This window comes from Balaenoptera ricei, chromosome 14 (assembly GCF_028023285.1).
Source record: "Balaenoptera ricei isolate mBalRic1 chromosome 14, mBalRic1.hap2, whole genome shotgun sequence".
Lineage (NCBI taxonomy): Eukaryota > Metazoa > Chordata > Mammalia > Artiodactyla > Balaenopteridae > Balaenoptera > Balaenoptera ricei.
The window spans coordinates 21,641,814-21,667,586 of NC_082652.1; the positions used below are offsets into that span (position 1 = coordinate 21,641,814).

At 36.2% G+C, this 25,773-nt stretch overlaps 1 protein-coding gene across 1 annotated transcript in view; it reads right to left on the reverse strand.

Annotated features, from left to right (window-relative positions):
* The window catches only part of HORMAD2 (HORMA domain containing 2), a 68,584-nt gene extending 46,241 nt beyond the window's left edge, over positions 1-22,343 (reverse strand). The window contains exons 1-10 of the mRNA XM_059894249.1: positions 22,293-22,343; positions 18,141-18,282; positions 16,169-16,232; positions 15,596-15,632; positions 12,676-12,696; positions 11,937-11,963; positions 6,050-6,117; positions 3,755-3,763; positions 2,689-2,837; positions 2,256-2,509 (exon numbers count right to left, since the gene is read on the reverse strand). Of these exons, the coding sequence (XP_059750232.1) occupies positions 2,256-2,509; positions 2,689-2,837; positions 3,755-3,763; positions 6,050-6,117; positions 11,937-11,963; positions 12,676-12,696; positions 15,596-15,632; positions 16,169-16,232; positions 18,141-18,282; positions 22,293-22,343 (822 nt within the window). The remainder of the gene's footprint in view (positions 1-2,255; positions 2,510-2,688; positions 2,838-3,754; positions 3,764-6,049; positions 6,118-11,936; positions 11,964-12,675; positions 12,697-15,595; positions 15,633-16,168; positions 16,233-18,140; positions 18,283-22,292) is intronic.
* Positions 22,344-25,773: the final 3,430 nt, after the last annotated feature.

Sequence of the window (25,773 nt, forward strand, 5' to 3'; positions counted from 1 at the left end):
CCAACACGGCCAATAAACATGTGAAAAGGTGCTCATCTTCATTAGTCATCAGGAAACTGCAAATTAAAACCACAATGACCTACCACTACACACCCACCAGAATGGCTAAAATTAAAAAGATGGAAAATGCCAACAGTTGGTGAGGATGTGGAGCAACCAAAACTTGCTGATGGAAGTGTAAATTGGCACAAGCACTTTGGAAATTGTTTTGTAGTATCTATTGAAGCTAAATGTACTCATATCCTGTGACCCAGCAATTCTACTCCTAGTAAATCTATTCCCGCCAGAAATGTGTATATATTTCACTAAAAAACATGTTCGGAATGTTCAAAGCAGTGAAAAAATGTTTCATGCTCCATGATTCCACATCTATAAAATAAAAAACAAGAGAAACTAATCTATGCTAATAGAAGCCAGGATAGAGATACTCCTGTTGAGTAGAACAGTGACTGCAAAGTAAGACTGAGTTTTCTCAAGGTGCTGGTAGTATTTTGTTTCTTGATCTGGGTGCTGATTTCACATGTGTATTCAGTAGGGCTGGAATGGGGTGAGGCAAACAAGATACCTAGGAAGTAATATTTAAGGTGGTACTCACTCTTGCCTTGTTTGCCTCACTCTCATCTCAGCCCTGGTGTTCAGTTTGTGAATTGAGCTGTATCACTATGATATATGTATTTTTCTGTATGTATATTACACTTGGATTTTAAAATGTAAAAGGGGTCTGGTCTACCTTACCCCACAAATAAAAATAAACTCCAAGTGGAATAAAAATGTAAAAAGAAAAACCTTAAAATTTTTATAACAAAATAGAGGAGAATATTAAAAATGAACTCAGATAAGGAAGAATTTCTTAATATCCAAAAGCACATATTAGAGGAAAAGAGTTGACTACATTAAAATTAAGAACTTCTCTTTAGCAAAAAACATCTTAAAGAAAGTGAAGAGACAAGCCACAAACCTGAAAAAAAATTGCAACATAAATAATGAAAAATAATTATTATTCAGAACATATTTTTAAATCAATGAGGAAAAGATAAATAATCCAATAGAAAAATGCATGAAAGACTTGAACAGTTACTTTATACATAAGAAAACCAGAACAGCCAATATACATGAAAAGATGCTTAAACTCACTAATAATCAGGGAAATGCAAATCAAAATCAAATCATGAAGCATTACCATTTACTTCCAGGAGTTAGGCAGAAAACATAAACTTGGGTAAAATTAAGTATTGACAAGGGGACTTCCCTGGTGGCACAGTGGTTAAGAATCTGCCTGACAATGCAGGGCACACGGGTTCGAGCCCTCGTCCGGGAAGATCCCACATGCCGCGGAGCAACTAAGCCCACGCGCCACAACTACTAAGCCCGAGCTCTAGAGCTTGCAAGCCACAACTACTGAACCCACGTGTCTATAGCCTGTGCTCCACAACAAAAGAAGCCACCGCAATGAGAAGCCCGCGCACCAGCAAAGAGTAGCCCCGCTCTCTGCAACTAGAGAAAGCCCGCGCGCAGCAACGAAGACCCAATGCAGCCGTAAATAAATAAATAAATACAATTTAAAGTATTACTTAAAAAAAAAAAAGGATTGACAGTAATGTAGAGCACTCCCTCCACTGTTGGTGGAGCATAAATTGGTACAACCATTTTGGAGAACAGTTTTTCATTACCTAATAAAGTTGAAAATGTGCAAGCCCTAGGACTCTTTGGTATATTCCCTGGAGACACTCTTGCATATGTGTACAAGGAGGTGTATACATGAATGTTTATAACAATTGCAGAGGAAGAAAGACTGTCTGTCAAGAGTAGAATAATCTACAGCAGTGAAAATGAATGCACTCTGACTTAGGTTTATCCATAACACTTTTCTACCCCAGTAATCAAGAACTTACTTATACATGCAGTGAGTATGAATAAACACCTATAATATTTTTAAATATGTTTAACATGCTCTTATAAGTTATAGAAAATCCCAAATTTCCTAAATTCATGGGTACCTTTTATAAAAAAGAAGTATATTAGAAAGTCTTTTTTTCTCCTAGCCATGGACCACTTCATCTAACAGAGTATATTTCCTTCTTGAAGATAGTGCTTTTTTAGAATAAAGACTCGAGGTTAGGGGCTAGTTTTGTTTCAGTTTTTACACCCGGCACACTCCATTGGATCCTGTTACTATGATATGACCTGTGTATGAACTGAAAAATGTCAACTGGGTTTAACTGAAGCAATGGAGGGTCGCTACAGCTTTGCCTTACGTGATTGTTGCATTCCTCTTCCTCTTCATCACAGTCTAGACCCTGATGGGCGATCTCTGTAGTGCTGCTCTCCTGCAAGAGATTGTTCTCCAAATCAGACACTCTGGTGGCCTCGGTTGTGACTTTTACTTTCATGCTATGAAAGCCAGTGGAGACCAATCCCACTTGCACGTTTACAGGCTTCCCGTCGAACAGCAGGAAGTGTGAGTTTACCCCTTCTTTAAAACCAGGGGGATGGTAATCATGTGGGGTCACTGCAAAATGAAAAGGGCAGAAAACCAAGAAAACTGTTGAGTTTCAGGAGAACAAGGCAGCGTAATCTTTCATGTGTAACAACAGACATCTCTTTCAAATGCTTGCCAAAATCCTTCTATTTATCCAAAATATTTACTTCAGCACTGAAGAAGGAATTTGACTAGAGGTCTCCACCTACCTGCATTATAGTAGTGGAGTTTCATAGTAAGTATAACATCATTAGGAAGGGGTCCAAGGTTCTGCATCAGTATATACAATTTACGCATCAGTAGAGCACTGGCTTTCTTAATATCTTCACTGTTTGTCCCACTTTTGAAGGCTGTGCTACTGCTATAACCACATAGAAAAACAGCATACTTTTCAATCACATATAATATTGAAAATCTATTTTAAAAAGAACAAAACTTTTTACTGTATGATCAGATAAATATAAACTAAACTCAGGACACTCTTGAGACTATTTTAGAATGTAAATTAGACGAGTTATTGTACTTTTTGCAATGTATATACAAAGGATTTCTTAAGTAGCAAGTTCCCTCAAGACATTTTAAATGTGACCTGATTTTTTAAAAATCTAATTTACAAATAACTGCATACTATAATAGTGAGAACAATGGACTTGACATTTAATATTGGCTCTGCTGCTAACTGGCTGAATGACCCTGGTCAAGTCACTTAGACACTCTATGTCAGTTAGCTCCTATGTGAGATAAGCTTACACACATTTCTATACCTCTCCAAGTTAAATCAGTCATCAGCTCTGGGCCTTTGTACCATCTGGTTATCTCTCAGAGGCATCCGCTTCTCACTTTTACATGGATTATGACAATGAGTGACTATTCTTCCTGCTTTTCTTCTTGTCCACACTGCAAAACATTCTCCACACTACTACCAAAATAATATTCCTAATAGGAAAATCCACTCATGTCATTCTCTTGCTCAAGTTTCTTCTATTATATCCATCACCTTTCAATCAAATTTGAGAACAGTGTGTGTACAATGCCTTTCACAACCAACCACACACTCACCTCCACCTTCATCTGCAACTACTACCCAGTTCCTTCTTACTCCTGTGCATTTGTATGTGCTGTTCACTTTGCTTGTACTGTGCTTTTCCCACTTCTTTTCCTGACTCTACTGAATTTAGCCTTTAATACCTATCTCATGTGTCATCTCTTCAGGGAAGTCTTCCCTGGTAATCCTTATACCTCACCCCTGTTTGTAACTGTATGTCCCCTCTAGACTATGAGTGGCTATATTTTTCACCTCCACTGTACTAAGTTTAGTGCCCAACTATATTAAGTACTCAATAAACATTTGTTGTATTAATGAATGAATGGACAAGTTGGACTAAATCACCTTCCAACTCTAAACATTTTTTATTTCTCTCCAAAATTTTTTCCCCAATTAGTCTCACATTTGAGTAGTTTCCAAGAAGGACTATGAGTGCAATATATTTTTACAATGCCTTTCTCAATACTGAAAAATAATCCTTAGTAATTGAACTACTAGAGATAGTGTGAATTCATAAAACAAACATTAAGGAAACACATTTGCTCCTTTTTCAGTTTTGAAAAACTTGAAGTTTTGTCTACCAGGATTTAACCAATTTGAAATAGGTAATGAGAGGGAGGGGCTATAGCCATGTAGCACATGGGATCCTTCAGTATACACCGTATTCATAAAATCATACTCACGTAAAATCATTTTCAAGACTCCCTTGTACTCTTTTAAAAGGAAAATTTTCTTTACTATAGAAGAGGTGATAAGGTAATTTTGTATGAACAATCACTTGAACAAATGCCCACCTTTGGTCACGTATGCATTACCTTCTCTTCCCCTTAGTAGCAGAAATATTTGGCCATTTCTTCTTTTTTCTTTTTTTAAATATTTATTTATTTATTTATTTGGCTGTGCCAGGCCTTAGTTGCGGCACGTGGGATCTTCGTTGCGGCATGAGAGAACTTTTAGTTGCGGCATGTGGGATTTAGTTCCCTGACCAGGGATCGAACCCGGTCCCCCTGCATTGGGAGCACGGAGTCTTAACCACTGGACCACCAGGGAAGTCCCAGATTCGGCCATTTCTGTTTTACTGTTCACCTCTAGACATATGTGCCTTCGTAACAAAAGAGATTAATCTGCTTGTCAGTTGTACTTATGTTTGAATTTTAGAGAGTAAAAGGCAGCTGTTTTATGTGACAGAATATGTGTGAAAAGTGCTGAACAATCTGTAAAGTGTTATACAGATGTTAGCTAATGATGGTTAGTACCTTAATTCTTGTTCCTAGAACTTACTTCCTCTTCACATCCTAATGCTGTCTGTAAATTTTACAAATGAGAGGATAATTAAGGGTGTGAATCTTGGAGAGAAATCATTAAACTTGTAATAATAAATGATGAGACAGAGCTAAAAGTATGGAAAATTGAGAATTAGGCCACATTTCTCTTCAGTGTTATTCCTTTCAGAGAAACTCATCCCCCTGAGGTGCAGCTTTCTACCACCCAAGGCTTTTCTCCATCATCCACCCTCCCCACTTCTGTTCCATCTCATCAGCAATACTTAGCTCTATCTGAATCCAAAAGCTACTGGGAGGGGACTAAATGTTGCTCCTCAACAAAACATCTCCATCTTTACTAAGGACCTTCTGAAGTAAATGTCCTTGTCCTTGCTATTTAACCCATTAGTATATCTAAAACTTGGAATTTCAGACTTGATAGGAAAATGCAGTGCTTTCCAGTCTTTTCCATACAGGGACACATAGATAATTATATTTGTATGATATACTGGGGTAAACAGATGAGAATATTTGTGTCTATAGGTAAATAGCTCAGGGGTTTCATCTACCCCAGTCCTGATCTGGCTCTATTGAGGGTAGAAAGGGTTAATATCTTGGCATAGCAATTGAGAAACTTTGAATTAGTGGCTAGATAGAGCCTCATGGAGTTCTTCAATCAACACCACATAGACAGCCTCATTAATATAATTTCTACTGCTGTGCCACCCACCAACCACCATTGCCTCCAAAGACCACCACCATCCCCACCACTAGGTACAATTTACTGTGTGTTTATTATGTGCCAGGCATGGGTAAAGCTTTGTATATGCATTATAATTTAATAATCACAGCAACCATATGAAGTAGATATTATTAATTCCACTCTGCAGATGAGAATACTAATATTTAGGGAGGTTGATTATTCTGTTCAAAGTTAAATGACCAGTAATAGTCAGAGCTGGAGTTCCAAGCTAGATCTTTCTGCCTTAGCAATTAGAACTCTTAACCACTAAACTGCCCTTAGACCCTACTAATATCACCTATAGAAGAGGGAAAGAAGCAAAGGAAGCCTCTTCTCCTACTGGCTTCATCTATGGATTTCAGAAATTTAAACAATTTTTAAAGTCCCTTTTCATAATAGTGTTTTTTTGTGGGATTGTTGGGGAAGTTACAAAGGAAGTATAAGACCTATCTCTGGCCTCAAGAAGCTTGTTTACCTCAATCCTACATATTTCTCATGTTCACTAAACAATTAGATTCTACCTGTCAAAATCCATAGTGGCTCCTTCTTTTGTGTATTTGAATTTGAACTGGTATATCTCAGTCACTTTCTAGAAATATCAAAGGGAATAGAGAAAGAAATTATTTTCAAAAAATCGAGAATCTTATCTGATAGTAGGTAAGGAACACTTTCATTGTATACCTACTATACCTCCTACATACTTGTTTGTTTTATAGCATTACATTATTCAGGAGTAATATTTCCAGATATAAAGATAACACTTCTTCTCCTCCATGCTGAAAATGAGTTAGATGGCATAATCTCTTGTTACCATCTTAAAGCTGGAGAAGCTAAAGCACAGAGTCAAGTGTCTGACCCAGCTTAGGTAAATAACAGTGGAACTAGTTAAGAAACCATTCATTCATGAAAAGGATATTTATTGAATGTCTACTTTGTGTCAGGCAGTGGAGTCACTATGGTGAACATGACAGAAAAGGTCCCTGTTTTTCTGGAAAACACAAACTGGTGGGAGAAATGGTCAATAAATAAGTAAACAAATAAGATAATTTCAGGTAGTAATAAGAGCTGTGAACAATTTGAAGCAGATGCTGCGACAGAATACAGAAGGGAGAGGTGGTGATTTGGTTTGGAAGGGCCAAGGAAGGCCTCACTAAAGAGGTGATGTTTGAGCTGAGCCTCATTGACAAGAGAGGTCAGCCATGTGCAGAGCTGGGGGAGAGCGGGGCACCCCAGCAGAAGAAACATCAATGCAAAGGCTCTACAGTAGGAAAGGAAGCCTCTTCTAGGATCACAGAGGAGGCCAAATGCCTGACGATGAATGAGCAAGGGGGAGAGTGTAGGAGATGAGGTTGTAGAGAAAGTTGTGGGGCCTTGTTAACTAAGGGGTTTGGACTTTATTCCAAGTAAACCAGAAGTCCATTGAAGGGTTTTAAGCATGGGAGTGATCTGCATTTTTTAAGATCACCTTGGCTATTTTAAGAGTGCAGAGAAGTGGGAACCATGAGAACAATTAAGAGACTCCTGAAAAAAAAAAGAGAGAGAGAATGCAAGAGGGAAGAGATATGGGGATATATGTATATGTATATGTATAGCTGATTCGCTTTGTTATAAAGCAGAAACTAACACACCATTGTAAAGCAATTATACTCCAATAAAGATGTTAAAAAAAAAAAAAAGAGAGAGAGAGAATTCTGTAGTAATTCAGGGAAGACTAGAATGGCAACAGGAAAGCTAGAAAAAATCAGAAAGGAACCAGGGTCTATGGTATCAGGTGTTTTTTTATTTTTGTTCTTTTGATCCTGCACTAAAAAGTAGACACCACTGCTGTCTGCTAGCTATAAATATGGACAAATATAAACAGTTATAAATAAGCTAGAAATAAAGGACCAATTTCCTCATGAGAAATATACTCCATTTAAAATAAAGTGATTGCCTAATAGTTGAAGCTAACAGTTGACCCAGGTACACGTACAGTTGACTGTTGAACAACATGGGTTTGAACCATGCAGGCCCATTTACACGCAGATTTTTTTCCAGTAGTAAATACTACAGTTGTACATGATTCATGGTTGTTGAATCTGAGAATGAGGAACCAAGGATACAGAGGAACCATGTATATGGAGGACCTACCATAAATTATACATGGATTTTCCACTGCTTGGGGGTCACCACCCCTAACCCTTGTGTTGTTCAAGGGTCAACAATAGTCTGTACACAGAGCTGGAGAAGGTGCTAAAGACAGGCAAGGGTATGAGTTTAAGTCTGAACACAAAAAATACCCTTCATTCATCTATTTCAGTGTTTGTTTCTTGACAATGTGGGAATGAATGTTAGAGTGATCAGAAAAAATCACAATGTTCTTGTTACTTTTGTCTATTCTGAGATTTGGTATCCCATGAATTACAGGTGAGCAGGTCCTAGGGAAACTGGCTCATGGTGCTTATACTCTAAAAAGACTGACTTGTAATGGAGTTATTTTTAAGAGAAAAAAATTTTTTCTAGCAAGACAGTCTACTTGAGAAATCAAACCAAGCTCAGAAGGCTGCTTTGTGAGTACAATACGAGAGATATGTGAGAATAGAGGTGCCTACAGCAACAGGTTCACTCCAGACAGGCTAGATACACAATATCCTCTCTTCCGTTGATGCGTTGATGCATTGATGCGGTATAGTTGCCTTGTCAAGTAAACAATGCCTGTTCTTCCTAACCGCCCATGTTTCTCAACCAGCTCTAGCTTTTTGATGCTCTGAGCTATCTTTTATTTTTTTTAATTGTATCAAGAGTAGATCCTTTAGTGGTTGATAATTTTATTAACACTTTATTATTTGGTCCCTAGTGCAACTACTAATAAAAGAGTTATGTTTGTAATTGTTTTATAGAAGATGATAATCCTTAATAACTTCCGAGTCTGATTGATCAAGGAAGGTATATTTACAGCAGGCACTAGTCTCTTCTTAACACCTCATAAAACATTCTCCTGCTTTTCAGATTAATGTGTTGCCTAATAAGTATGAGTCTTTAAACTGCTCACCAATGGTTTCTATTAATCATACTGAATGTATCCACATGGACCAAAGCAACAGCAACATACACAGCTTTTCATTCTCCCTCCACACTCCAATCCATTGGCAAGACTTTTCAGGTCTATCTCCAAAGCACATCCCAAGACCATCTGGTTCTCTTCACCTTCATTCTCTTCACCCTATCCAAGCCAACACCATCTCTTTCCATCTGATCTGCTTGCTTCCGAACTACTCCTCCTCCTCCAAATTCATTCTCTGTTCTACAGCCAAAAAAAGTTTCGAAAATGCAAATCAGACCATGTCACTCCTTTGTTAATGGTTTCCCATTGCCCTTAGAATAAAATCCAGAATTTACCTTGGTCCACAGGCCTTACTCATCTGTCCCCTGCCTACCTCTCTGACCTTATCTCCTGCCTCTTTCCCTCCCACTCACTCAGCTCCAGGCTCAGGGCACCCTCTTTGTCCATGAATACACAAGATGCCTTCCTGCCTTTGGGCCTTTACACAACTGTACTCTGGAAAAGGTTGTCTCCAGTTGATGATAATAATCACGATATTTGGGCACTTCCCTAAATGCTCTACATCTATTCATTCTTACATAGCCACACTCAGAGTAGGTATTACATCATTATAGATGAAGCTAGTAAGTAGTAGAGCTGGGATTTGACTCCAGCGCCTGCAATGTTAACTACTGTGTTGTTCTGCCAGTCACATGCTATTACCTCTCACAGGCCTGCATGGGGTGACTCTTCTAGCCATTCAGTTTCAGCTCAAACAGTGGCCCCTCAGGGAGGCCTTCCAGGGACTGCCCTCCAATCTTTCTTCCTCCATTCCCACCTTAGCACTCTCCAGCATACCAACTTTTATTTTCTTCATAGCATTACGATCTATCTGAAACTGTTTTGCTAATTTTTGTTTACTTGTTTATTGTTTATCCTCCCTCATAAGAACGTAAGCTTCCAGACAGCAGGGACCTTGTCTACCCATTAACTCCTGTGTTTCAGGCACATACGGAGAACCCAATTAATACTTGCTGAATGAGTAAATATTCAGCCAGGATAGAGTTCACATTCAATTAGGATTTCATCCTACAGTATTTTTTAAAAACAAAGTATCTAAAAGTATATTGGGGCTAGAAGCAGGGACCATCTATAGTTCAGTTCCTGAAGCAGTCTATTAAAAGTGGTGTTGACCACCTCTAACAGGCAAAAAGAAAAACAGATGGTGAAACAGTAGGATTTGAATCCTCACAATATTCAAATATAGTAATTCCTTATGGGTCTATCATGCATTACACTGTGTAAACATTTCCTTAACATATTTACATTTTGGCTTACACATCTTATTAATACCCTCCACCCACTCTGTAGTGTGTATCTGCAGAAAAGCCACGCTAGCCCTCTTCACTACTTTAGTTACTTTCGTCAGTTCATCTCTTTCTTAAGATGGAGCAACCAGAACAAAGCCTCAAGTGCAGAAGCACCACAGCTTTGTGCAATGCCCAAAACTCTGTTGGTCTCTGGACTGGATAAGTACACTTATTTAAGACAGAGGTTCTCAACTGGTGTACCATGACAGACTCTTCACAAGAGTGCTGCAAATTTTAGTCCATGTGTAAAATGCATTTTTGCTTCAGGTAAATATTAATGTTGTTACTGTTTGTGCAGTTTTGCTTAGGGGACAATATATACTTCTACCAGTATGAGTCAAGAAACATGGCACCATATCAGAGAAATGCCAAAGAAAGACTTTATATGAGAATGCTGTTTTGCGAGTATATAGAAGAAAGAGATCAAAGAGGTAAATAGTTCTATCAGTGACTTGGTGCTAAACAACAACCATAAAACAGTGTAACCCCATGGATACTTTCAGGCACTATGAACATTGCTGTGCCATAGTTATACCATAATTATTGCTGACACATTTGGTGTCCTTTTAAGTCTTTTAATACCCTTAAACATGCCACCAAATTTTCTAGTAATCAAGAGTGTGCCATGAACACAGAGGTTAGGGATCACTGCTATATGAAACAATATGTAAGAGTTCAAAATATTTTTTTCTGGGTCATAAATGATAGCTCAGAACTTATATAATAAGCTTTTGCTTTCTAACTTTATTATTACATATATTGCCTGCATCAAAACTCATTTAACAGTTTTCTTCCCACTCTGTAATATTTTTCTGTAGATAGCCCAATTTCCTCAGCATTTCACTACCTCAAAGCCATTAGTTTCAGATGAGTTTTACATGCATAAGAAAACATAATAATTTATTTCACTAAGGAAATGACCAATTTATTAACAATTTATCAGGAGATCTTACTTTGGGAAACCTCCCCTCAAACCTACTGAAAACAAAAAAAATTGAAACTAAACTAGAGACAAAGATAAAAATAGGTTTAGCTTGGGCATTGAGGAATTGTTACCCACCTCATGCACCAGTTTTCTTCTGCCTTGCTCAAACAGCTGTTTATAATCTTGCCAAAGAAGAAAGGATATTAAAGGCTAAAAAACGCTTAACTTAGTTGTGAAGGTCACCAGTTAGGCTAAATCCATAGGTTTAGGGAAGGAAAATTGAAAGCAAGCAAAAGGGAAAGGGAAGAGGAAGGAAAGCTGGGAGGAAAATAGAGGATAGAATGAGAAGAAAGAACGAAGGGCTTCTCCCTCCATTTGTGCCACTGCCACAGCTGTCATTCAAAGTAGCACAAGTAACTATTACATACCCAGGACTATGAATTCACACTGGGAGATCGAAAAGAAGAAAAGACTTGTCCTCAGGAATAACAATCTGGTTAGGGAGATAAAGTAATCTTTATGAATTAATTAAGAGTGTTAAATTGTGAGGTCCTCCTGGAGAAAGGAATTTAGAGAAGGGAGAAATTAGTGTGAACAAAACAGCCGAAGAGGCTTTCATGAAAGCTTTAAACATAAGTTGGTGTTGAGGATGAGTAGGACTCAATAAGCAGAGGGGAGAAATTTAGAGAGAGAAGTAAAGAGGTAAAGCTTAAAAATCTATGAAAATATCAGAAGGGAGAGAATTAAGTTAGCCATAAAAAAAAAAAGTTTAGCATTAGGCCAAAAAGGTCAGAAATAGAAAGGATTCAGCATCATTTAAAATAAAAATAAAAGGTAGTTTTCATACAGATTCTTACTGTTAACGTGTTAGGGAATACGCTCAGTTCTACTCAATGCTTTTTTCCCAATACCCCTAGGTAGTTTTTTAAATCTCATAATAAAGAATTGGTGACATTTATAATAAAACACACTGAAAAAGGTCACTACGAGTTACTTTGCTCATATGGTAGTCTAGTGATATAATTTATGGCCTCAACTCAGGTAAACATATTTAAATATAATATACTGCCCATCTCTTTATGTGTTCTTACCTCAGGTTCCTTCGGATTTGTGTAAAGCTATTTAAGGAAAAATAAACAGCATTTAATTTCTGAAACTAGATTACTCCTCACAGAATACATTTTCTATGTGAAGAGTTCAATTTGTACTGTATTAATTGAGTACTGAAATATATATATATATGTATCTTGAGATATATATTTCAAGCTAGAGATAGAATAAGCTCTTATTTTGTGAACATAGAGAGTCTTTAGAGCATTCTGTGAACCCTGATTATAAGGAAATTGATAACCATATATTTATGATTACTGCGACTGTGCTACAGTCACAGTAATTTGTTACGGTTTAAAATTTTTAAAATAACTCATATATCTAAGACTCTCAATAGTATCTTCTCATTTTCCTTCTATTCTTAGCTACATATACCGTGTTATACCGGGAAGTATACAAAGCTTCAAAAAAGTCTGCAAAACTTCAAAAACAAAGAGCTTTGAGTCTGTAAATTAAGTCAGAAAATGAAATTCTGATAGCCAATAGATGAAGCAGATAGTATAGCCTATATATTTCCTCATGTATTATAATATGCCAAAGAAATATGTAGACTGTGATCTTTTATTAAAACTTCTGATAAGAGTTTTTTTTTTTCTTCCAAAATGTCATAGGACAGACAATGAAATTCAAGGAGGATGGGGGAGAGTACTGTTTTAATATTTCACTTGCCAAAAGACAATGAAGCAGAGACAGAGGATTGGTCTTTAAACGTGCACTTACTGTAAGTACTGCCATGTGTAGCTTCAAGAGAAAAGAAAACTATTGTTACTATACACTTGCACCTATATTATTATTATTTTCAATAAAGTCTAATTAAAATATGACTTTCAAATTGAAAGATCTGGGTAGGACAATAATACTATTCAGAAGGTCAGAGAAATGGATACTAATTATTCATCCATTCATGTGAGTCTCTATTACATACCCAAGGTTCTGCTGGGGAGGGGAGAGATGAAAAAAAAAAGAAGATAACTATCCTTAGTCTCTATACATTCTAGTTTGGCAGGCAAAAGATATACAAAATAATTCATTATTACTAAAAGTTAATTATGCCATAAGCATCTCTAAAACAGTTTGCATTTTGAAAGTAATCTACTAAAATAAAAAATTTTAAGTCTGATTTAAGTCTACAAAACCCCTGCCCTCCCTACATCTACATTACTATAAACAGATTCTGTTTGGAAGAATAATGGAATATATAGATACAGAGATAGAGATATAAGCAAGCCTATTAAAAACTAGGATACAAATGAGAAAATTTCAGGACCATAATTTTGTATCAAATTATTCACCTATTTCACCCAAAAGACTAAAACTTTAGTGACACTGTGTGGCCATTTTGGTTACTGCATACAATTGATTTTAAGACTACACAGTAAAACTCTAATTTATATTAATTATTTAATTAATACTTCATTCATTCATTCATTCATTCAAAAATAGAAATGGCCCCTGATCTCAGGGAACATGCAGACCAGCAGGAGAGAACAAAAAAAAGCACACAGATAGGTACATCATTACAATTGTGTTAATTGCTATGAAGTAGCAGCACTGAGTGCTTGTGACCATTAAACAAATGGACAGTCTAGGCTGGGAGAGGGGTGGCGGGGTGGGGGGGGGGTTGTCAGGGAATGCCTCCCTGAGGAAGTAAATATTTAGGCTGGGACCTGAAGGATAAATTGGAATTAGCCAGATAAAGGTTGTGGGGTAGCGAAGAAAATTTTGCAGGCAAAAGTAACAATATGTACAAAGGTAAAAGGCACTTGGCATGTTCTCGAATCCTTGTGTGCTTGAACATGGTGAGCAATGGTGAGAGTGATGCCTTGGAAAGTATGGTCCCTAGACCAGCAGTCTCAGCATCACTTGGAATTTGTCTGAAATGAAAATTCTCACACCAGAAATTTTGGGGTGGAACCTGGCAATGTGTGTTTTAACAGGCCCTCCAGGTGATTCTAATGCAAGCTAATGTTTGAAAACTACTGCTTTAGATTATTAACTCATTTAATTCTCAAACAGCCCTAAGAGGTTCGTTCTATTATTATTGTAAAGAAACTAAGTTACCAAGAGGTAGGTTATATGCGAAGATCACACAGGTATTAAGTGGCAGAACTAGGATTCACTTCAGACTGACTTTTTCTAAACCTTGAACTCTTAACTATATTTCACTGCCCCTCAAAGATGGACACTCAAGAAATGTTGCTAAATGAACGGACAAAGGAGAATGAATGAGTGCTGTTCAGTGTACTGGTGAGGACCTTCTTCCCCTCTCAACCTGTCTAAATACTAAGGGCCTTCAAAGTCATTTTCTCCCAAAGATTTCCCTCATGTCCCTCACTGGATATAACCCCTCCTTTTCCATACTTCCTTTGCACATGATCAATATCTTGCCTTTGGTATGCATCACTTTCTAATGAATATTATGGTTATTTATACTTGTGATAAAGGTGATTTTTTTATAAAAATATCAAACTGATATGAAAAAATCAAAATTTAACAGCCCAACATGGCACAGGTACTGACCAATCAGAAAAGATGCCAACTTAGCCCTGGTGCTGGGTTCCTGGAAGCTCCCCCCTGGGCCCGGTGTCAACCCTTTAGTTGCTAGATTGTGGAACAGTCTAGGGACATCTCAGAAGAGACACTGGTGGGATGAAGGGGAGGACATGGTGGGAGTCATTTGGGATCTCAGAGAAGCAACCATTTACCACTGGATATAGAGTACTTCAACATTTTAACAAGAGGTACAGCTATGCCAGTGTGCAATAGCTGATCATCAGCTGTGCATATGAATGTCATCTATCTTCTGCCATGGTCTATAAGCTCTTTGTGTGCACAATCTCATATCTGTTTTATTTTTGTATCCCTCAACCCCCCAGTCAGTGTTGAATAAATCATAAGTAATAACTGTTCAATGAAAAAGGAAATATATCAGTGCAACTAAATAATCCAATGTAAGGCTTACTCACCTTAAGGTTTTTTAAAGGAATAGGAATTGAGAAGTAAAAAGAAGACAGAGATGGGGAAAGGAGGAGAAAGCAGTGGTGGAAAGTTCATTTATATATTATCTCTTCAACTAGGACTAGAGCCTCTAATTTTTACACTCTGCATAGCTGTCTTGGGCAGCAAGGAAAATCTAATGCACTTAAAATTCAAGCTGCATTAAAAAAAATTCAAGCTACAATACTAGCTATTTTGAGGGAACAGGTTATATACATGTGCCAAACATAGCTAGCAAAATAACTAACATAGAATAAAAACTGATTATTCAAGTCCATTTTTTCCTTTCATATCTGCAAATTGAATCGCCACTATTTTGAACATGTTCAGTGTGCTAAATGCCAGATTCTTGTCTGCCCTTTCCCACATCCTGTGGATCTCTTCCAGTGACTTCAGAGGAAATTCTGTGGTCAAAAAGATATGAGTAAGTAAAAGAGAAAAATGAGGGTTTCATTTCTAATTGATGTAAATGAGACATCAACAGGACAACAAAGACACAAAATAAAAAGAAACTGGTTCATGAATGCAAATGTAGGAACTGGTATGCTGTTAAAACACAACAACAAAATAAAGGCTAAATTTTTCTTTTAAAGGGATAAAGGATGAGTCTTTGATCCTGGTGTAAATTTAAAAACATTCTTACGTATCTCTTTTCCAAAGCATCAAAACAACCTTGAATCCTGTCAAGAAATAAATGTTTGGTGTCACTTTGGACTAGATGCAAAGCCAAAAAGAATCCCAAGTACAAAACTGATTTGTTTTTTGCTTTGAAATACATTAAATTGATAACCATTTCACCTTTCCCATTTAATCATTTTTTAGAAATTCCTGTATCTTTTAATATGTTGATAGTACTTTATAAATAATACGTAAGCAATTTTGAGGTAGGGAATCACATCTTATTTTTCTTTTGGCCTCCCATAATGTTTAGGACACTGACATGCATAAGATGAGTAATCAAATTTTGATTGATATTTTTCTTTCTTATATAAAGTCCATTTTCTTCAAAAACAAAACTAAATCAGTATCTTAAAATAATATTGAATAATTGTTACACATTTCTAGGAAATTACAAAAAAAAAGAAGAAGATGAAAAGAAAGAAAGGAAGAAGGCAATAGTTTTAAGGAAATGATCTTACCAAATAAAGTCTTATGGGTAATTTCAGCTATGATAAAAATAATGTTGTTCAACTTTGGTGGAATTTCAATTACTTACCACTTGATAATATGCAGTGACCCAGGACATTTTTTATCTTCTTGGAGGATTTTTAAACTGAGGTCTACAAAAATAGAAACAGTCTGTTATACTAAAATTGTCCATACTAAATAAGGGTATTTCCTTTCATGATTTTATGTATATAACTTACTTAGTTTATAGCTTATAAAAACATTTTGAATCACTAAATATCTAATTTAAAAATAAATCCTATGTTGATAATTGATTTAGTTCCCATTTTTATTATAGATTAGCAGTCTTCCCTTCTACAATGTAGCACAACTGAGTTGGTTGCAAAATCAATTTGTGTCACTTCTTTGCTTCTGCTGAATTCTAAGTTATCATAAGGTAGTACTGAGACCATCTCCATCAACCAATTTAAAACATACACCTCAGTCTCAAATCACTTCTCTGGTATTTCTCTCTCTCTCAATGAAAGAAAAAAAGGATGCAAAATGCTTCCATGGATTATTCTCAAATATTAATTTCCATCTGAAATTCAACTACCTTACTATAGGAAGGAAGAATAAGAAAATCACATTAAAAGTTTTGGTTTAGATCAGTCTAAAATCAATTACTGATTCATGTATGACTTTGTATAAATCACTTCACCTTTTCATATTGTTTTCCTATCCTAAAATTGATGTTACCTCTATTGCTATTGAGAGATATGAAAATTATTCTATATTGGTATAACATTTAGAGATTGCCAAAAAGAGAGCAACTTAGGAGTACTGGGCATTTTTATGATATATGCTACTTTAAGTACAAACACTGAGAGGGAGATATATAACTTCCATTAAAACTGTCACAGAAAATAAAGCTATAAACAATGGTATTGCCCTCCATGCACAGGTTAGTGATTGGCACACAATAAGTGCTTAATTAATTACTCCAAACATGTCTTTTTCCAATTCTATATTCCAAACAAGAGGAGAAACTGCAACTATATGCTACATATAAACATTTTCACTATTACAGATTTATATCCTATAGACCAAAAGAGGACATAACACAAATGAGGCTGTCACAGTTGCAAATATAATGCTTTTGTGTTTATAGCACACATGCATTTCATTGATGCTCATGTAGAGAATCAAAATGTTTAAGAAAATTAAATTGGAATGAGGCCTAAGTATATCATTAAATACAAATGTGAGAAATTTAAAGTAAAGTTAGATTTTGAAAAATAACATCTTAGAAGGAAACTTGTAGCCCTCTATATTTATTTTCCAAATGATACTTTCCCACTTTCATGACAAATCAGCAAAATTTTCTGAATTGTTATCACAATCCATCTTTTTAAACAAATAAAAAGATTTTTGAAAAATTGAAGAGTCCTAGGTATATTCTTTCTAACACAAGAGAAGGAAAGGAGACAGAAACAGCTTGTAATACAAGGAAATGAGATCATGAGTTTAAGGACATAAGAAATAAAAGGAAGAAAAGTAGAAAAGACAGAAAATTAAGAAAAGAACAGAGCTGATTAGAATAATAATTGTCTACGTATCCATGTTAATCAACAAATGGGTTTGGCATGGGTATGCATATTTTCTACATATTTGTATATGTTAACAGAAAGAATTAAACTTCTCAATTAAAATTCCTCAAGGCCAAAGTCTACCTCAAAGAAAAAAATTCAGTTGAGACACAAAATAGTGCAAATGTACAGCACCCAAGTAGATTTCGATCTGGCTGCTGCTTTTGTAGGTACAGTTTAGAATTACTGGGCTTGTCCATACATATTTCTTTTCTCTTCATTCGGTGATTTGGTATCTAGCCAGGAACTAATGGTTCCTGTAAGTAAAACCACTAAACATAGTGAAATTAAAATGGAAAATGAATTAGCAAATTGATCTTAAAGAACCCATGACTTGGAATTAGCACACTCTGTGAGAAAGTAAAGTTTTACTCCTGCCAAATAGAGGAAAAGGGCTCCACCAGCCAAAGTAACCATTTAGTTAAACTTTACCATCCAAATGGCGTTCTCCGTAAGAGCTCTCTGGAAACAGGCCCCTTAGATATGTTATACATGAGATAGAAGTAGCAAAAAGTTGCTTCACCATTATCAATGACTCATGCTCGTTAGTTATTTGAGATGGGAAAACTGTTTCCTGGGAGGGGGGGAAAAAGAAAAAGATTAGTATTCTTTAATATATTCAGCCCATCATGCCATTACCACAAGTAAAATGGAAAGATTTTTCAAGACCTCAAATCTGATACCTTTATAGATAATCAAAAGGAAACTGGGCTTTGAATATTGCATCAGATTAGATCTTCACTGGCAAGGCAAAGAAGAAAGGCAGAGACGGTTATCCAAGTAATTCAAGATTGATATAATTTATTTTACAATGACCCATAGATTTAGGCAAAATGGGGAGTTTTACTATGATTATATAATCTTCCCTTTCATACACTCCTCAGAACCCACTGCAATCTGTCTTCCACCCCCTCTGTTCTATCCTATTCTCTCCTAAGTCACCAAGTACATCCTATCGTTGACCTCATCTCGGTCCTCGTACTGTGTAAACTCCTCTGCAGTGCTTAACACTTTTGCCCACACTCTCCTCTCTCTCAGCTGCCATAACACTATTTTCTTTTTTTTTTTCCCACCTATCCTCCATATCTATCTCAATCTCTTTAATTTTTTTCCAGTTTTTCTGCCCTTTAAATGTTGCTCCCACCCCAGAATTCTGTCTTCAGTCTTTTCTCTTTTCATAGCTGTCTCTTCTTGGGTAATTTCATCTAGTCTCACTGCTTCAGCTACAGCCTATACAGAGAAAATTTGAAGTCCTTATTTCTGTTCTGAGTCCTACTTCCATCTGTCTATTTTCTAAACATCTGTACCTAGACCACTTTGTAGACCCCTCAAACTCAGTTTATCTCTATCACCCTGACTGAAACCTGATCCCAAGTTTCATTCTCAGACAACTGGATCAGCATCCACTCCAATCATCCAAGCTAGAAGTAGAGTCATCTTCGGCTTCTCTCTCTCCTCCATTCCCCATATCTAATCACAAAGTCCTATTAATCCTCTCTAGGAGAGTTCTCAAATCTGTTTTCTCCTTTCTCTTCTCACTGCCACTGCCTTGGCTCAGGACATTGTCACTTCTCCCCTTTATTACTGTAGTTGCCTCTGACCTCCCTGCTAACGGTTCCTTTCATTCAATCTGTCCTTCATACTGCCAACATTATTAACTTTAAAGAATACAAATCTTATCATGACACTCCCAGTGTTCATACAGGATAGAGTTCAAGTGTAGCGTTTGAGAACTGTCAAAATCTTATCTTTGCCTAGCTTCTCTCTCATCTCCCACCCCTCCCTTCTGCCCCTCATCCCTTATCCCCTCCTATGCACCCTACTCTCTAGCCATGTGGAACTACTATTCATCTACTATTCCACTACCATGTATTTCCACATCTTTGTGCTTTGCTTAAGCAAAAGTTCTGCAGTATAAGTGACTCTCACAGATAAAGCTGAGTGCAAGAAACCTGATACAATTGAGTACTAAAGTATGATTTCATTTATATAAAGTACAAAAGCAGGTGAAACTAATCTATGCTATTAGAAGTCAGAATGGTAAATCTCTGATTACCTCATTCAAATTCAGAGGTCTTTTTTACTATACTGCACAGTTTCAACTCTTGAAGTTTTAATAATTCTGTTAGTTAGAGGCAGGTACTGCCCACAAATATGCATTTAGATGAAAGAGAACGCCCCAAAAGCTTTTCTATATCTATATCTGGTTCTAGAATATCTTCAGGACATTCTAGACATGATTTTGCAATGTAAGCTTGCTTCCTCTTTGGTACACTACATAGCGAAAATGAATTATCAGTTCATCATTTTGTCAAACCATATTATATTCAGTTGTTAAAAAGATACATAAAATTATTCTTGCATGTATGATAGGAACTTTGGGGACAAATTAATATGGATCTTAAAAGTCAGGCTAAGGAATTTATGCTTTATTCTGTAACCAGTGGAAAGGCAGCAGGTTTGATTAGGAGAGTGAGTAGAATAATTGTTTTACGAATATTAAGCTATAGCAGAAGTAGGAAAGATTAACGTTGAAGGAGAATTAGGTATGTAATGTGCATGTGTGTGTATGTGTATGTGTGTAAAATTTTACAGAAAATTGCTTTTTGTACCCATAGATCCTGAGAAATTAAGGTTCTTTGGGGGTAATTGGGTAATAGCTGGCATGGCATGCATGTATAATAACTTATTGAAAACATGCCAAAATTTTGAGGCAATACTTGAGTAATAACCACTTGTAAAATTAAATAACCTAAAAATATAAAGATGTTTACTTTAAATATAGAATCTAAAAGGCCATTTGTAATAATGAAGATCAATGATTGGAAAAGGCCTCTAGAATTCTGTTACTTTTCTATACTCCAGGGATTTTTTTCTCAGCTCAGTTGATCTAATACTTTAAGGGTTATCATTCACGTTTTTATAAATGTCTAATACATGAAAATACTGTGGCTTGATAATAGAAAACACTATTATAAATTATTTTAATAAGAAATTGTGCTAATGATATAAGTAATGTTTGACAGCTCAGCTGTCAAGCTACATGACCTATGGCAAGTTACTTTACTTCTCTGAGCTTCAGTTTTCCCCTTATTTCAAGGTTTAAGTGAAATAATAATATAAAGCCCTTGGCACAGTGCCCAGCACATGGTAAGTGCTGAATAAATGTTAGCTTCTATAGTTTTATTATTGTTGTTTTAAGTATTAAATAGCAAAATCATACAGTCACTTAAAATTTACTGGAAGAAGTAGCTCATGCAGTCCAAACTACAAAGATCTGTTTATATCAAAAGGTCAATTTGTTAATTTACAGTGAGAAAAATAACTGCCAAGCTGATTGCAATTCATATACCCAGCTCAGCATTTTCACCCCAGGAAGGGTTTCCTAAGTGGAAACGCAATGAGATCAGGAGTTGGCTTGGTGAGTATATTGAATTTGAGCCAGAAAGATGACTGCTTTCTCTCTGCCCTAATTCTCTTTCAACTTCAATCTTCCCTGCCTCTGCTACAGCTTAATGTTCCTAAAACATTATTTTACTCACTGTCCTGGTGAAACCACTGACTTTCCATTGATTACAGAATAAAGCATAAATTCCTTAGCCTGGCTTTTAAGAACCACATTAATTTGTTCCCAAAGATCCTATTCAATTTTATTTCCTAGTTCTGTCCAACATGATGACACTCCACTCCAGTAAGGATGGATTCTTTGTTATTCTCTGAAACATGCCATGCTCATTTCTTATTCTGAGCCAAGGCATATGCTAGTTTTTCCTCATGGAATTCTCTTCTCTCTCCTCTCTCCTAATCCTTTTCATTATTTAAGGTCCACCTTAAGTCCTATCTCCTTCGTGAGGAATATACAAACCATTCCAGTCTATATAAAATCTCTAAATTCCTATAATTGGTATTGCTTTACTCTTTTCACATATATTTAATGCATATACTGCTTTGTATATTGACTTACCTCCTGTAAATCTTATTTCCCTAACCAGATTATAAACTTCTAGAATGTGAAGATTCTTTTTTTTTATTCTCTCAGAGAATAACATAGCATTACATATATATTATATAATATTAAGCACTCAATGAATCAATGAATGATTCATTAATGAATGTCATGGGACAAGATAAACTTGCCCAGGTGAACCCAGCAAGGTTGCCTGGCCCTGGTATGCTTCCCCAGGGCCCCAGGATCCTAGTTTCTCTAAGTGCTCTCTCCTTCAGTTCTTATAATTACATCACAGTGTGCATTAGAAGCATCCTAATTGTGTCAGGAAGTGAACGTCTAACAAAGAACCATTCTCTTTAAACATCTTTTTTTTGTTTCTGATTTCTTTTCCTCTACAAAGTCTAAATATATAAACATGAAACAAGCACCCAGTAAGTTATTTTGTAGAAATCTATTCTAATTTCCTGAACATCCTCAGTCCATTTGCCAGTTAAAATGTAGACATACTCTGCCAGAATATTATGTGCCAATTAACTGATAAAACTGCTGTTTAAAAAAACACCAAAGATTAAAGTCATGATTCTGAACTAACTCACTAAATAGTCATTGATTTTCTTTTAATTCTTAATAAATACCTTAGGTGCCTTGTGAATTCTGATAGAGTGAGAGAGCTGAGCAGTGGCCATTATAGCAATCTATCAAGGATTCTTTTAACAAGTCTAACCTGTAAAAAAAAAAAAAAATTAGAGACCTTGTCTAACGTAATCCTTATTGTGAATTTTCCAAAGAACTATATAATTAGCATTTGATTGTATTCTTTTGAAAATTAGTTTAATAAACATTTTTATCTCCACTACCAATTTTCTATAAAGTAAGATCTCTGGATTAGTTTTTCCAACCACCCGATAAAAATTTAAGTTGACTTACTTGTTCCCAAATACATTTGGAGGGGAAAAATAAATTGTAAATCCCCTAAAGATTCAACAGTATATTTTACTCATCCTTGTTATTCCCTCAGAGTATAGAGTGCTCTCTATATAACAGGGGCTCAAAAATACTTCTTGAATTAACTTCATGTGTAACTGATTTTCAAAGTAAACTCAAAAGTTAAAGTTTACACTTCATACTCATTAGGATGGCTATTCAAAAAAGTGGAAAATAACAAGTGGAGGTGAAGATGTGAAAAATCGGAATCCTTGTACACTGCTGGTAGGAATGTAAAATGGTGCAGCTGCTGTGGAAAACAGTATGGAAGTTCTTCAAAAAGTTCAATAGATTTACCATATTACCCAGCAATTCCACTTCTAGGTCTAAACTCAAAAGAATTGAAAGGAGGGATTCAAACAGATTACACACCAATGTTCACAGCAATATTATTTACAATAGCCAAAAGGTGGAAACAACCCAAATGTCCAACAACAGTTGAATAGATTTTTAAAATGTGGTATAGACGATGGAATATTATTCAGCCTTAGAAAGGAATGAAATTTTGATACATGTTGCAACATGGATAAACTTGAAAACTTATGCTAAGTGAAATAAACCAGACACAAAAGGACACATATTGCACGATTCCACTTATATGAGGTAGAGATACCTAAAGTAGTCAAATTCATAGCAACAGAGAATAGAATAGAGGTCACCAGGGGCTGGAGGGTAGAAAGAATGGGGAGTTCAATGGGTACAGAGTTTCTCTTCAGGATGATGAAAAATTTTTAGAAATGGGTAGTGGTGATGGTTGTACAACACTGAATGCACTTAGTGCCACTGAATTATACACTTAAGAATGGCTGACATGATGAATTTTATGTAATGTACATTTTGCCACAATAAAAAGCATTAATGTTTAAAATACATACAGTTTTCAATTCTGTTGCTTCACTAACATAAAAAAGAAGTAAATTTCCCTTTTTCTTTTCAAAGGACTTAATTTATATTGTAGTTTCCTGTCAAGGTTTTATGGAGTTCTGACCAAAATATCTGTAAATAACCCACTTAAAGAAATTCCATTCTGGAACACTCAGGATAGCCTGTGACTTGTTTTTGTGTACAAATTAATGCAAGATTCTGGAAGATTTTGCAAATAAAAGAGGGCAGAATTATTTAGGGACACTGCCACAAGGTGGTGATAGAGATGATAAACAGGTAATACTTAATTTCTCTCAATTTACTTCTTCAGAGCAGCACTAGGGGACACTCTTTTACAAGATTTTATATGAGCCTGAAACCACCTAATAGTCCTTTGGTCCTTAATGATTCCAAGGTATCTTTTGTTGACTTCAGATTATAACCTTCATTTCTGAGTGTAACCTGACCATTTCTTAGCTTTTGGTGCTCTTCAAGGGTTCTGTCCTAGGAGTTTTTTTTCTTTTTTTAACTTCTAAACACACTCCCTGGATGAACAAATACTTTCCCGTTGTTTCAATTACTATTTCTATTCTAACGACTCTTAGATGTATACCCCCAACCTAGGTTTCGCTGGGGAGTTGCAGATCTAAACCTCTGACTATGAGCCAGTTCCAATTTGATGTTCCCAGCATATCCAAATGTGAATTCTTTTGCCTGAAACCTATTTCTGTACCTTAGCTAAGTGAATGACAACATCAAATACCTAGATGCTCAAGCCTAAAAACTATGACTCAACCCTGTTCCCTCCCTCATTCCCACATCCAGTCTCCTAATATTTCTCAAGTGTCCACTCCTCACTTTATACACATTGTTGTCATCTATGCTTCAGATCAGATCAGCCTCATCTTTTGCCTGGATTTCTTCAACCACCAGTCTGCCTGTCACTGGTCTTACCCTTCTCCAGTCTGCTCTTTGTATTGCAGCCAGAGTATTCTTTTTAGAGCACAAACTTGACTGTGTAACTTCCTCGACTGAAATACTTCAGTGGCTCCCCACTGTCCTCAGGATGAAATCCAAACTCCTTACCATAGCCTCAAGATCTGGCTCATGCCTCTTTAGCCACATCTCTAACCATTTTCCCTTACACTTTTATGCATCAGCTATTCTTATCTACTTTAATTAACCTATATTCTCTCTAGCTTTCAGGCTTTGGTAATGTTCCTTCTGCCTGAAACATCCTCCTCCCTTTCCAATTCCTACTCGTCCTCTAGACATGGCTTAGTATAAGTTTCTCAAGGAATTATTCCCTGGTTCACCACCAAGTCTGGGTTATGTGCCCATTGTAATATATTCCATACCATTTTGCATTTATGTATCCACCCCACCCTGCTGTGAGATAATGTGAGGGCAAAGTTGTATCTGCCTAGTTCATTCTATATTTTTTAAGGTTTTTTTTAAGGTACAATTCAGTAGGTTTTAGTATATTCACGAAGTTTTGCAACCATCACTACCATCTAATTTCAGAAGATTTTCATTACCCTAAAAGAAACCCCATACCCACTAGCAATCACACCTCATTTTCCCCTCGCCTGACTCCTTGCAACCATTCATCTACTTTTCATCTCTATGGATTTGCTTATTCCAGACATTTCATATAAATGGAATCATATATAAACTTTTGTGTCTAGTTTAGCTCATTCTTGAATCCTTAGCACCATGACAGTACTGGAATAAAGTAGGTAGGTGCTCAAAAAATATCTGCTGAATCAATAGAGAAGTACTACATGAACAAGGAAAAAGTAAGGGTCTAGAATAGAATTACAGAATTTTAGAAGTAGAAGGAACTTTAAATGTCATCTAGTCCAAACATCTAATTTTCTAGATGAGAAAATCAAGGTCCAGAGAAGTCAACTGACTTACTCAAGGTCAATCAGAACTAAGAATAAAAATCAAGAAAATTTGACTAACAATTTAGGGGTTTTTCTACAATGACTCTTCGTAATGAAATTCCCCTTGCTTTCATTCCATCTAAAATACTGCATTACCAACACCTTCTTAGTTGCTGGGCTTGCTTGCTTATTTCTAAACATGGTAGGGTCTCTTTTTGGTGTCCTGAAATAAACTGGCTTCAGGAAGGCAAAAAAGATCTAAATAATTATTTTAAGTAGCCAGGCTCCTTTCAACCTCTAACTATTCTGTTGCTACTGTTTTTATCCCTTTGAGCAGGTGTTTTGTGGAGGTCTCCTATTCAAGTACAAACTCTGCTTA